Source organism: Cavia porcellus, unplaced genomic scaffold (assembly GCF_034190915.1).
Source record: "Cavia porcellus strain 051 isolate PalLab524CR breed Dunkin Hartley unplaced genomic scaffold, mCavPor4.1 scaffold_22, whole genome shotgun sequence".
Taxonomy (NCBI): Eukaryota; Metazoa; Chordata; class Mammalia; order Rodentia; family Caviidae; genus Cavia; species Cavia porcellus.
Genome location: NW_026947505.1, coordinates 65,580,139 through 65,593,409, shown reverse-complemented (window position 1 = coordinate 65,593,409; position 13,271 = coordinate 65,580,139). Strand labels below are relative to the sequence as shown.

Here is a 13,271-nt window from a genome sequence, read left to right as displayed (position 1 = left end):
GAAGGGGACTCCAAATGGCTGGCAGGGAATGTCTCTGAGACACCTGCTCCCTCCCAGGTAGCACACTGGCACTGCCGCTGCTCCTGGGCCCTGGAGATGGAGGTTGCTTCTGGCTGGACTGTCCTCTCTCCTGGACACGGCACGGAGACACAGATCAGGGGACAAGCTGCAAAGCAGTCACGACTCACCCTAGTCTCCTTGTCCTCCTCATGAGGGTCAGTGTCAAGCACAGCTTCCTCCTGGATGCAGCTCACCAGGAAGGCCACCCCAGTTGCCCCCTCACCAGGACATCTGAGGTTTTCCAGCTTGGGCTTCTTGGGCTAGCTACACTTCCAGTGGGACCTGGGGTGGTGCCAGAGTGTCAGGCCTGGCACTGGCAGAATGGAGGGGGCACCTACCCCTGCACTGGCAGGTGCAGCCTAGGGTTGGAGAACAGGGGCCTGGGCAGGGCTACGGGAAGCAGAGGGGAGCCGGTGGGTGTCAAACGGGTGCTGATGGTGGTGGAGATGGACACCAGGTGGATAACAGGCCATGGAGACACACAGGGACGACACAGATGGAGGGCAGCCACGTGAAATGCTGGTGACGGGGATGGAGGTGCACTTACGCCAGCCTGTGCTTTTTGATCTGCTCTTTCCTCCTGTCTAGACTGGATTTCCTCTCCTCAGCCTTTCTTCAGACTCTTTCCTCTCCTTCAGAGGAATTCATCTAGAAGGTATATTTCGGGGAGTTCTTGCTCTCTGCTCATCACCACCATGTGTCTCGGCTGGCCTGGTGCAGGGACACACCTCGAGATGGGAGATGGGAAGGCCCAAGGGTTCGCAGGCTGGCTGAGCTGCGCCTTCCTGGTGACAGAGGGGACAGAGAAAAGAAGCGGCAAAGTGTCGAGTTTTCACTCATTAATTAGAAAGGCTTTATTCTGGGCTTCTTGATATGAAAATATTTGAAGCTAGAGTATATGAAGTTTTATCCAAATATTTCAAGGAAAAAGACACTATGGTAACTACTATTAAGTCAGGTTATAAGGTGGTGAAGTACTAGGTTGTTGAAACAGTCATGCTGTGACCTCTATTGTTATATTGTTATGTCCTGTTTTATCTCAATCTCCCCCTTATTGTTTCAAAAAAAAATTATTTAGTCATTTCTTATGTTTGTCTTAATTAAAGAAAAAATTCAAAAAAATTAGAATATATAAATAGTAACTCTTTTCGATTTCCTATTAACTTGTTTTGAAGTCCTGTAGTACTCCCACGATCTTGTTTTGACTGATTAGACTCTGTTCCATTCTATATGATAGTATCAAGTTTGAAGACATAGGCAACTACTTTGAAGACAATAAGATTCACTAAGATACCCATTCTGGTTTGACTATTGTCTTCTTTGGAAGTCCTGTAATGTTTACAATGCCTAAGTTTTATTGGTCTTGTTCTCTACTGTTTTGTCCAACTTTATAATATCTAATAAGATAGACAATTCTTTTTAAGGAAACAAGGGACAACGTTGATAACCACTGTTGATAAACTTGTACTCTGTTCTACACCATGTGCTACGTCTATCCTTGGTATTGACTGACAGCTTTGTTTTGCCATATTTGACTGTATTCTTCCCCCCCCCAAAGAAAGTAATAAGCACTAAGGAGTAATAAAATCCAAGATGTGTAAATTTTGTTGTAAAAAAGAGAGGGAAAAAAAAAAAAAGAAAAAGAGCTCTAACGGATATAACAGCAAGTGTGTTTGGGGGTGTTAAATAGCTGACTTTATCAATGTTTTTGGAACATTGAACACAGCTGTTTGCAGTCTCCCTGTTTGAATGTCCACCTTGTGTTCTTTGATACTGTGATTTGAGGAACTATTTTCAAGAAGATAGTGTGTAATCTACTAGCAGGTAATTTCTTACTGTTATGTTTTTTTGTTTTGTTTTGTTTTGTTTTGTTTTGTTTTGTTTTGTAGTTCTGTATTGCGTGTACCCTTACGCCGCTTTGGTTTGTTTTGTGTTTTTCTCTTTTTCCTCTTAAATAAAAAAAAAAAAAAAAAAAAAAAAAAAGTGTCGAGCAAGGGGCCCTCGGGCTCCTCCAGATGGAGCAGAGGAACAGCATAGCGCTCACCTCCCTCGGTGGCCATGGGGCCCCCTGACCTTGCTGCCCAGCTCCCTGGTACCCTCTTTTGCTCCCCTGCATTCACCGGCCTAGCCTTCATGATGGCCACCAAGGCCCGGAGGCACTACCAATGTCAAGTCCTCCTATCCCTCTCTAGTCACTGCTCCCTGTGGCCTGGCTTTACAGCTGTGTCTCCACCCCAGGAGAGCCAGCCGATGGCAGCAGCATGGAGCCCATGAGACAACCAGGAGCAGAAAGTGGGTGCAGTATACGGGGGCACAGGGAAAGGCAAGGAGGGCGTCACTCACGCAGGGCGTGCAGCGTGCGATGGAACACAGGGGTGGTGGGGATGACGGAGGGAGACCCTGATGGGGAAGGGATGGAGTGGCGGGCCCTCACACCTTCAAGGCCACCTGCAGCTTGGCAGCAGCCCTGGAGTCACTGCCCCACCCCACCAGAGGCCACTGCAGGCAAGAAGCTGGGAGAGCGGCAGGTACGGAGGACCACACAGACGTCCTTTCCCCCAGCCCCAGCCCCAGCCCCAGCCCCAGCCCCTGCCCAGCCCCAGAGGGCGGCCTCCTGTCCACTCGCTTGTGTCCCTAGGTTCCACAAAACCACCTCTCCCTTCCCTGGTCCCCACTGGAAACCAGCCCTGGAGCCACTCTGGGCAGGAGACCAGGGCTTCTGAGGCCCTCAGCTGCACCCAGCCCAGCGCTCCAGGATGACTGCATCTGGGAGAAGCAGCTGCAGAAGAACAAACCATGGCGGGTTTACCTGTGGGGCTAGCATCGCTGTGTCCAACTGCCACCTCCTCTGCCACAAGCCTCCCCAGAGGCACGGTCTTCCTCTCTTGCGTCTTTTATTTCTCTTCTTTGAGGCAGAGTCTCACCATGTAGTCCAGGCTGGCCTCAAATTTGAAGCGATCCTCCCTCCTCAGTCTCCTGAGTGCTGGGGTAACAGGAGTACAACGCTCCCCCTGGCTCTCTCCTCTCTACCCACAGGCACCTGCCTGTGCCTGCCCCACCGCCCATCTGCGTCTCTCCACTACCTCCTGGCACAGATGCAGAGGATCCGGCATCAGACCCCACCTTCTCCCGGTGTCCATCTACTGTCCACCACAAGCCATGGGCCCCACTTCCCTCAGTTGCTTTTCTTCCCTGGAGCATTTTCCTACTCAGGGCAGCAGGTACCGGCTGGCATCCAGCTCCCTCTGTCTGGTGCACCTTCCCGTCAGCTGCTTCCTCATCCTCATGGCTCTCGAGGCTTCCACTCGCCGTGGCCAGCGGACATCACCTGGGTTGTTTGCAACAAAGGCTGTATCAAAAGTATCTGCAGATACTTTTGCTTGTAGGGAAAAATCTACTTTGTTTTCAATTTATCTTTTTCAATCAGATTCATTAGGAACATGAATGATGTAAATCAAACAGCTGTTTCAGAATGTTTTCTCCTGGGACTGACACATGATCCAGAATTACTTTCTGTCTGTTCTTGTTCATGTTATACTGCTGGGGAGCCTGCTCATCATCCTGGCTGTCAGCTCTGACTCCCATTTTCACACCCCATGTACTTCTCCCTCTCCTTTAATGAGGAAATGTCCTTGTCCTTTAATGACATCTGTTTAATCACATGTACATGCAGCATCCCAAAGATGCTGATGGACATAAGATAACAGGATCAGATCATCACCTACTTAGCACTGATATAGGCTGCCTCTCCCAGGTCTGTTCAGTCTTAATGTTGGAGGTTTAAAGTTGTCTTTTTTTTTTAATTTGCCAGAGAACATTTATTTTAAAAAGCTATTTTACATTGTCATACAAAGTTAACCACACTGCAGGAGCTCTTAGCCGACTTCAGGAACCTTCCAGTGAGCCTTCTTTTATAATTGCCCGAGCAAGATTCCTGGCAAGAGCAAGTCTCAGCATCTCCAACTTGGTGGTCTCTATGACATCATCCTGGGGTTTCTGGGCATCTGGCTCTTCACATTCCAGCCTCCTTGAGGTCGAATCTTCCAAGCATCGCATTAGCGCTGAAAAGATGACCTGTTTCTGTTCCAGAAGAGGGAGGGCATCTGTGAGCACAGTCATCCAGAAAGAGCGCGGAACAACCCGAGATGTCATCAGGGACAGGAGGAGAGCCGAGGCCCCGCTGAAGCACTTCTCCCCGTACAGTCGGTGGAACTCGCGGTACTTCCCTAGGAATGTCAACCGATCGCTAAGCATCATGGCTGGCCCCAGGTTGTCAATGAGATCCAAGTCAGAAAAGCAGCCGTGCTCACAGTAATCCCTGAGGAACCTGTCTGAAACCAGTGTGGCAAAGGCAGCATCTTTGGCACGAATGCTCCAAGAGAGGGCAGAGCCCAGACAATTGTCACGGAGGGCTTTCATGGCCAGGACCTTACAGATGCTGCGGACTTGTTCCGTCATCTGCCACTGCTCACAAATCCGAAGCACCTTGAGGGCTTTCTACTCAGGGATGAGAGGGATCTGCTCAATGTGCAGCTCCAAGAAAACATGGCCCAGCTCAGGGCAGTGGTCAAAGTAATCCACCCCCAGCTGCCACAGGCTGTGATGAGCAAACAGCCCTGAGGCATATTCCAGCAGGAGTAACTCTCTCATATTGGAACCAAAATAAAGGTTGTGGGACTGGAGGAGCCTGCAGTGATCTAGCAGATCTGTCAGGTGAACCACAAACCACCAGTTGCTCAGGGTGATGCTGCACTCCTTGATCACCTGGTGGATGTCAAACTCAAAGGCTGCCATCAAGATGTTGTCGAGAGATTCTGGGCTGCTCTCACCGCCCAGAAACATGTCCAGGCTGGACTGGGCATAGATGTGCAGGTCAATAGGCTTTACGGTGGGGTGAGAGTACAGCAGCCGAGTCACGAGGAAATGGTACCAGTTATTCAGCAGTTCCTTCTGCTCCATCAAGGTGGCCTCGTCCCCCAGCATGATCTTGCACAGAGACTCCAGGGCAGGGCTGGCTGCGAATGTGTTGTCCTGCAGGTGCTGCTCGCACTCCTCGCGCCAGTGCTGCCACTTCAGCTCCAGCTACGTCAGCGTCTGTGTGTTGCCAGGGCTTTGAATGGGCATTGTCCTCATCAGATCCCCCAGGATGTGGCACATGTCTCCAGAGGTGGGGTTGGCATCAGCCTCCCTGGACAGCATCTGCCAAGCCTCATCCAGGTGGCCCTGCAGCACCAAGATGGTCACCAAGTTCCAGAAGCTCTCATGTTTGCTTGGATTTCCAATGCCTAGAACATCTGATAACAAACTGTCCACTTCGCACACATGGAGCCGGACCCAGTCAAGAAGGTGAAGGAGGAGAGGGCCAGCTGGGGCTACTTCAATAAAAAGGATCTCACACGGGTTCCAAATTAGCTCCATCGATGATAAAATGGAGACCTGGCTGCTGAATTGGTGGCCACTGGCTTGATCCTTCCCAGCAAGTGCAACCTGGTGCATCTCCTCCATACACGCTCTTATGACGGATCGGTAGTTCTTACTCACTCGAACCAATTGAGCTTTTCTGGATTTTCCATTCAATTCTTCTTCAATTCTCTGAAGGCCCACAAAGATTCCATGTGATTCATTGAAGAGTTTTCTCAAAATTTTAGAATAAACATCTACGTCCTTCCGGATGATATGGATAAAGGGGCAGCTTGGTACCATCTCAGATGTTTCTGAAACTTTTTGATTGAAGAGGTTTCACAGACCAGTATCTCCCCAGGACCCCAGTCAAAGCACATTTGCTTCTTGGAATTCACACCTGGAATCAAAGTCACCACCGGTTCCCCATCCAGTTCCTCCATGTCGTGAGCAGCACGTCTAAAGTTGTCTTTTTGCAGTGATGGCCTATGACTGCTATGTGTCACCCTCTGAGATACACAGTCATCATGAACCCTCGAATCTGTTTCCTGCTGGTTTTGTTCTCCCTGCTTATTAGCACTTTACGTGCCCTGAGCCCTACTCTGATGGTCCTGCAGCTGTCTTTTTATAAACACTTCTTCTGGGGAAATCCCACACTTCTGCTGTGCACTTGCTCAGATCATGAAGCTCACCTGTTCTGATGCCCTCAGCAACGACATCCTAGTATATGTGATGGTCAGCCGAATGGCTGGTGTTCCTCTCTCTGGAATCACTTTCTCTTGTATTCACTTTGTGTGTCCTCAAGAGGAAAGCCTGTTCCACTTGTGGTCTCATCTCTCAGTTGTTCCATTGTTCTAGGTGACAAGTTTTGGGTGTACATCAGCTCTGTAGTTACAGATTCACCGAGGAAGACTGCAGTGGCTTTAGTGATGTTTTCTGTCCTCCCTCAGATGCTGAACCCTTTATCTACACTCTGAGGAACAGGGACATGATAGAAGCCTTGAAGTGACTCAATGGTGTACTGGCTTCCTTTCTGTCATATGTCATTTGTTTGTATTCATGTTTCTGGAGCAAGTCAAAGTTACACGATTAGGGAGGAACCAGAAAACTGTATCTTTTCCTTTCTTGCTACAATTGTCTGTAACACTCATATGACATAATGACCAGATTGTTGAAACTTGACTTACAACCTTTCATTGCTTTATGTTTCTCTCTGTAAACTGGGAACCTGATTTTAATTCTCTAAATACAATGTCTTTGCTTTAGTTACACAGACACAGAACTTGAAGCATAGGCTCTCATCCTAGCAAATTTCTGGATTTCTGTCTCGAAAGAATGAAAGATGCGAAGTGCACAGAGCAGGGAAAGTAAGCAAAGTTGTGGTTTTACACACAGAATGTTTTCCACCTGCTGGTAGGAATAGGCTGTGTGAGCTGCATCCCAGAAGACCTACTATAATAGAAAGACCCTACTATAATAGAAAGGAGTGGACACTTGAAGACTCCGAAGCAACAATTTTTTTAATTTTATTTGAAGAAAGAAAAAAAAAAACAGTAAAAGGGTACAAGTAATAGAGTTTCAAAAAAAAAATAAACAGTAAGAAATCACTAGTTAATAGCTTACATATTGTCATCTTAGAAATAGTTGTTTAAGTTAAAAAATTAAAGCACACAAAGCAGACATTCAAATGGTGAGACTGCAAACAGTTGTGTCCAATGATCCAACAAAAACTTAGTAATATGGTCATCTATCTTATATACCTAAACACACTTAAGATTGTATCCTTTAGAGCACTTTCTTTTCCTCTCTTTTTTACAATACCAATAAGACATTTTGGGTTTTATAACTCGCACAGTTTTTCTTACTTTTTTTTTTTTTTGGAAGACATACAATTATTAAGTTGGGTTATCTTGTGGTGAAACACTATGTTGCTTAAATTGTTCTGTTCTGACCTGTATTATGTTGCTATGTCCTCTTTTATCTCAATCTCCCCCTTTTTAAAAAATTTATTTTTTTAATTAAGGTAAAAAATTTTTTTAAATTATCAGGATATATTATGTAACTTCTTTGATTTCCTATTAACTTGATTTGAAGCCCTGTATTGCTCTCACCATCTTGTTTTGACTGATTTTACTCTATTCTGTTTTGTTCGATAGTATCAAGTTTGAGGGTATAGGCAACTACTTTGAAGGAAATAAGATTCACTATAATGTCCATTCTGGTTTGACTATTATCTTCTTTTGAAGAAATTCTTGAGAATGGTTAATGATAAACTGTATCTTTCTGGGCTGTAACAAAATCTGCCATACTGAAGATTAGCATCTATAAAATTTTCATCATTGAAGGAAAGCAGTGGCTTGAGAGTATTACGTGTTACTTAAAATTGTGATAACTAACATTGTGTGGAGTAGTAAAAGCCCATTATCATAGTTCTGTGTGTGGCTCAAGGGGTTTGCTGAAGACAGCAGAGGCACCCTGTGTGTAACTGGCACCAACCAATGGGCTTTCAGCCTGAGTGGAATACAAGGGCAATGAAGAAAGAAGATTCACTTCTGGGATGTTTGCTTGTTCGTTTGTTTGCTTGTTTTTTTTTGTTTGTTTGTTTGTTTTGTTTTTTCTGAGAAGCTCTAGTGTTTACCTCTATCCTCAGCTATAATCCCTTGGCTTCCACTGAAGACCTTTTGGCCTCCTGATTTGCATTTGCATGGGACAATACTGTGAGCTCCAGGCCTTTGAGCTTTCACTAGATCTTCTGAGACTCCAGTGTGCAGACAGTCCTTTTTCCCTCTTCCACATCTGATTCTGAAATATGTAAGGATTCACAAAATAGTTATCACAAAGGCAGATATATCTTATGTTAAGTCTGTTGCCGTAGTGAACATGGCCTGAAACACAAATATATCTGCAAAACTCCAACAGGATATTTCTGTGTTTGATAAATAAATTCAGCAAAGTGGCAGGATGCAAAGTCAACACACAAATGTCAAAAGCATCCTTGTACACCAATACTGAACTCGCTAGGAAATAGAGAAGCATTTCTATTTGCAACATAATCAAAAGTTAAGTAACTCCAAATCCAATGAAGCAAATAGGTTAAAAGATATTTTTACAGCAAAAAAATTATAGAATATTGAAGACAGAAGCTGAAAGACATTAGAAAGAAGATAGTTTTTGTTCATAAATTGCCAGAATGAATATTATTAAAATAACCACATTTCCAAGAGCAATACCCAGATTCAATGCCATTCCTATGAAATGCCAACAACATTCTTTAAAGAGCTAGGCAAATAATCTTAAAATTGATATGCAATCAGAAAAGAGAATACACAAAGCATTTCTGAGCTAAAAGAGCAATGCTAGACACCTTATAGCATCAGATTTCAAGTTCTACCAGATAACAATAATAATAAAACATCATGATATGACACAAAAGTAGACATAGAGACAAGTGTTCAGCTGTTCAGCTGCTTTGGCCATTCGAGAAATACAAATCAAACTACACTGAGATTCCCTCTCATCCATTCCAGAATGTTTATCATCAAAAATGAACAAAATAAGGAATCCTGGTGAGGATATAGGGGGAAAGGAACCTTTATAAATACTTGTTAGGACTATAATAGAAACCTCTTTTGATGTAGCTGTATCACTCCTGGTACATCTACAGGAGCATTAAAGTAACCGATTATAGAGATACATGCAGACTCATTTTAGAGCAGCGTGATTCACAGAGCTGAGACTGGAAATAGCATAGATGCCTATTAGTACAAATGTATAAAACAGATGTGATATCTATGAATATTACTCAGCCATAAGAAACAATAAATTAACATTACTTACAGGAAAATGAACGGAAGTAATCAGTATAAGTCAGATTCAGCAAGTTAAACACTGCATTTTCTTTTATCTGAGAAATTTAAAACACCAACTTGTAAGTAAGTAAAATAAAGGAGAAATGATAGAAAACTAGAAGATAGACCCTTGAAAATGGGGAAGAACATTAGGGAAGTGGGGAGATAAGGGAGAAGCCTAGGAATGGAAAAATATTCAATATATATTTGCTTCATGTACCAATTCCTCAAATGGAATATCACTATTCTGTATTATTAGCATCACAAATAAAATTATATTCATTTAAAAACAAAAAGAAGTGTTCGATCTGCCACTAAAAAGTAAAAAGAGAAATCTGGCAGAATACAATATCCCTTTATAGTCCTTGGTGCATTTTCCTCTTTTTTTCCTATTGACACAATGTTTCACGGAGTGTCCTAGGCTGTCGTGAACTCATGGTCCTCTGCCTCAGTCTCACAGATAACTGGAATTATCGTAACATGACCCCATGATGACCTTCATTTTATTTTCTAAAATTCTTGCTTCTAGAGTCAAAGAAGTTTAGTCTGTTCCTTGCTGATGCAATTTTGGAATTTCATATCCTGAGCCAAATTTTAGCCCCATTTTTCTTTCTTAGAGCCTTTTCTGAAACTTTTACCTATTCTAGGTCATATTTACGGGTCTAGGCACCTCAATTCTTGAGTTTGTCCACGTTTCTCAAGTAAGATGCTCTTTCTCTGTCCATTGTAATCAATCTCCTCCAAGAGAACTGAATCTTCATTAACTGGAGTGAGTATGTAAGTTCTTATTTATGGGGATAAACAACAGATCACTTTGGTCCCTGCCCACACACATTATCCCTGATATCTTCTTAGTTACCTGAAAAATCTTATTTTATATTTATATCTATGATTTTTTGGGGGGTGTTAAATGGAAAAATTGCTATTGTTTTATAATCTCATGTCTGCCTTTGTATATGTTACCTAATTTACATACCTTTATATTTTGTAATATAACTAATGGGACAAGAATATTAAAGGAAGGCATTCTGACACTCTTCTCAAAAGTTTATTTTAAGGGGCTGGGGATTTAGCTTAGCAGCATAAGCACCTGCTTTGCAAGCGCATGGTCGTGAGTTCGATCCCTGGCACCGATTAAAAAAAATTATTTTAAATAATGCTTTTGAAAATTATAGATGAACAAAAATTATACAGAAAGATTTAATACATTTAAGTTAAGTTGATAAAATGTAAGTATATCATTTTCCACCAAAAAGTTTTGGAAATGAATACTAATGAACTGTGAACTGTAGGTTGGTATCTAATCAAATCTCATGAAATCCAGATATTTCCTAACCACTCAGCCTTGGGTAACTTTTGTAATCATGTTAATTAAACACGCAGAGCTAGTTACAGCTCAAGGTCTTTCTTTTTATCCGTTTTGTTTTTATTACTACATGTTTGTAACACATAATGTTTATATTCTCTGTGGGGAATTGGCACATGTACATAACACTTGTTAATTCTTTTTTTTCAATCTCTTGACTGTCCCTTCTTCCCCTCCCCCATCCACTTCTTAATCCCCTTCACTTTTCTTGTACTTGTGAATACAATATATAAAAATTCTATTCAATACAGCTATTCCCGTTGTGGGTCTCTTTGCAAAATAATTAAAGACATCATGTTACAGTGAGCCACACACACTCATGTGTACAGCAGCATAATGTATAATAATTAAATTTTAGAAGTGCCCATATGCCTATTCACAGATAAATGTATAAAGAAAATGTGGTATTTACACACCATGCAGTACTACTGTGTCATAAAGAGAGCTCATTATTTTATAATGTTAAAAATGTAACTTAAAATATGTAAGAGAACCAAAAACATTCATGAATATAATTAGAAAATAATATTTCTTTTATAAATGTAATAAAAGTGGAATATGCTGAGCTAAATACAAGGCACAAAAATTAGTTTCATCATGCTGAAACACTTGTGAAGACACACTTCTCAGTGTGTTTAATTTGATCCTTGTCTACATGTAGATTTATTATACAGGTACTGTATTTTAACACCTAAAGCTGATCTATGCTCTTTGTTATTATGAAATATAAGGAAGTAGCTGAAAGAGATACTGAAAATTTGTCAAAAAAGCTCTACATGTTATGTGTGCAGGGTGGGTAAAATGGAGTCAAGTAGAAACCATGAAGAGGCTTGGATGAGGCAGAACTGCCCTAAGCCATTCTGAGTTCCTGATTTCTACAGAGTTACTTTTTCAGAATATCTCATTTGGGACCAGGACGAGGAAACATTTTTGGTCTAATGAGGACTCTGGATATTGAGCCCTGAGGAACAGAGACACTGTAAGAATTGGCCAGTGTATGTCTCAGCCGCAAGTGACCAGTCAGGTAGCAACAGCTGCACTTCTTCACAGTCGTGATCCTCTGTGATCCAAATCTCACAGAAAGATCCAAGAGTCTGCCTTTGCTGAGTCAGGTCTTCTGTTCTGTACATTCAGGTGAGATGATGAGCATTATCCTCAGTGAAGGCATTTGGGAAATGCAAAGTCCCTTAGTACATAATTTGTACCTAAGGGAGGTGCTTTCCTACAATTTCACACAGGGGGAGCCACCCTAAAATTGAATGTAGTAGTATACCATTGCAAAAGAAGGAGAAACCTGAGACTTCTATAGGCAAATAACTGTAATTTGAGACCATACTCCTAAGTGAAATAAATCATGCTCATATGTGTAAACATCATATTGTCTCCCGAGAGTGAGGAGCTGAGTGAACAAATAAGATCCAAAATGTACTACAGATATTGTGAGCTGGGAAGAAATTCCTCAAAATAAAAGAGAAACCCTGATTGGGGAAAAAGAGGAAGGAAAGAAAGGAAAAGGAAAAAATTTATATATATATATATATAATTTTATATATATATATATAAATTATATATATATATGAGATAGTTAAGATACTAGTACTTTCACTCAATTCATTGAAAAGAAAGGTTTGTGCTGATATTGTTTGAAAGTATTTCATGCCTTATATTTTGTGCTGAGTAACTACTTTGAAAATAATAATATTCAATATATTAATTATTGTTATACTCCATTATCTTTTTCTCAAATTTATCTCTTTGAAATAAGAAAGTACATGCATTAGAGGACATGAAGCAGGTACCACATAAGCCTGCTTGACTGTCACCTTCTTGACACGTTCTCATTTACATTTTCACCATCATTCACCCGCTTCTCATTCTGTGACACACCTGCTCTCTCTCCACAGCAGCAGGAACCTATTCCATCTCAAATTATGAGTTTCAAAAAATATTCTCATGCTTATTCAAATACTTTTGGTGGTGATAAGAGTGTAGGGGTCAGCTTGCTAGTTTCATAGAGCTGTCTAACAAAGAAGACGCCTGGGCAGTATAATAACAGAACTTCACTTTATCACAGTTCTCAAGGACAAAGGATGAGTGATTAAGATTTACAAACAGTTGTTTTTTCCTGAGTTCTCTCTCCCTGGGCTGGAGATAGCTGTCTTTACTCAGTGTATTCCTGTGGTCTTCCCTCTGTAAGTGTCTGTGTCATAATTTTCTTTTCCTAAAATTGAGACTGGAGTCATTCTCATGGCCACATGTTTAGTTAAATAACATGAGATTTGTGAAGCATTTTTAAAATTTTATTTCTGTAATGAATAAAGTTAATATTTGTATAAGATAGATATAATAGTGCATAATATCCAGATTTATAATTCTTTAATTTTCATTTTTAATAGCACATATTTGCAGTACATAATGATCACATTTGTCTTAGGAAATTGGTATATGTACAAAACTATCCAAAGTTAGATCTCTAAATGCAGTCATATTCTGCCTTATTGGGGTTAGGACCTGAGCATATGAATTTTGAAGGAATCAGAGTTCATCCTAGTATACTCTCTTCCTATCTCCTATATGCTGATTCTAGGTTCATCAAT

General features: G+C 41.8%; 1 protein-coding gene across 1 annotated transcript; it reads right to left on the bottom strand.

Moving 5' to 3' along the window:
- Positions 1 to 3,846: 3,846 nt before the first annotated feature.
- Positions 3,847 to 5,913, bottom strand: LOC100725104 (nuclear pore complex protein Nup85-like). The gene is given in 2 exon segments (XM_063233298.1): positions 3,847 to 5,795; positions 5,798 to 5,913. Coding segments are annotated over 2 exon segments (1,956 nt in total). The 5' UTR covers positions 5,904 to 5,913; the 3' UTR covers positions 3,847 to 3,945.
- Positions 5,914 to 13,271: the final 7,358 nt, after the last annotated feature.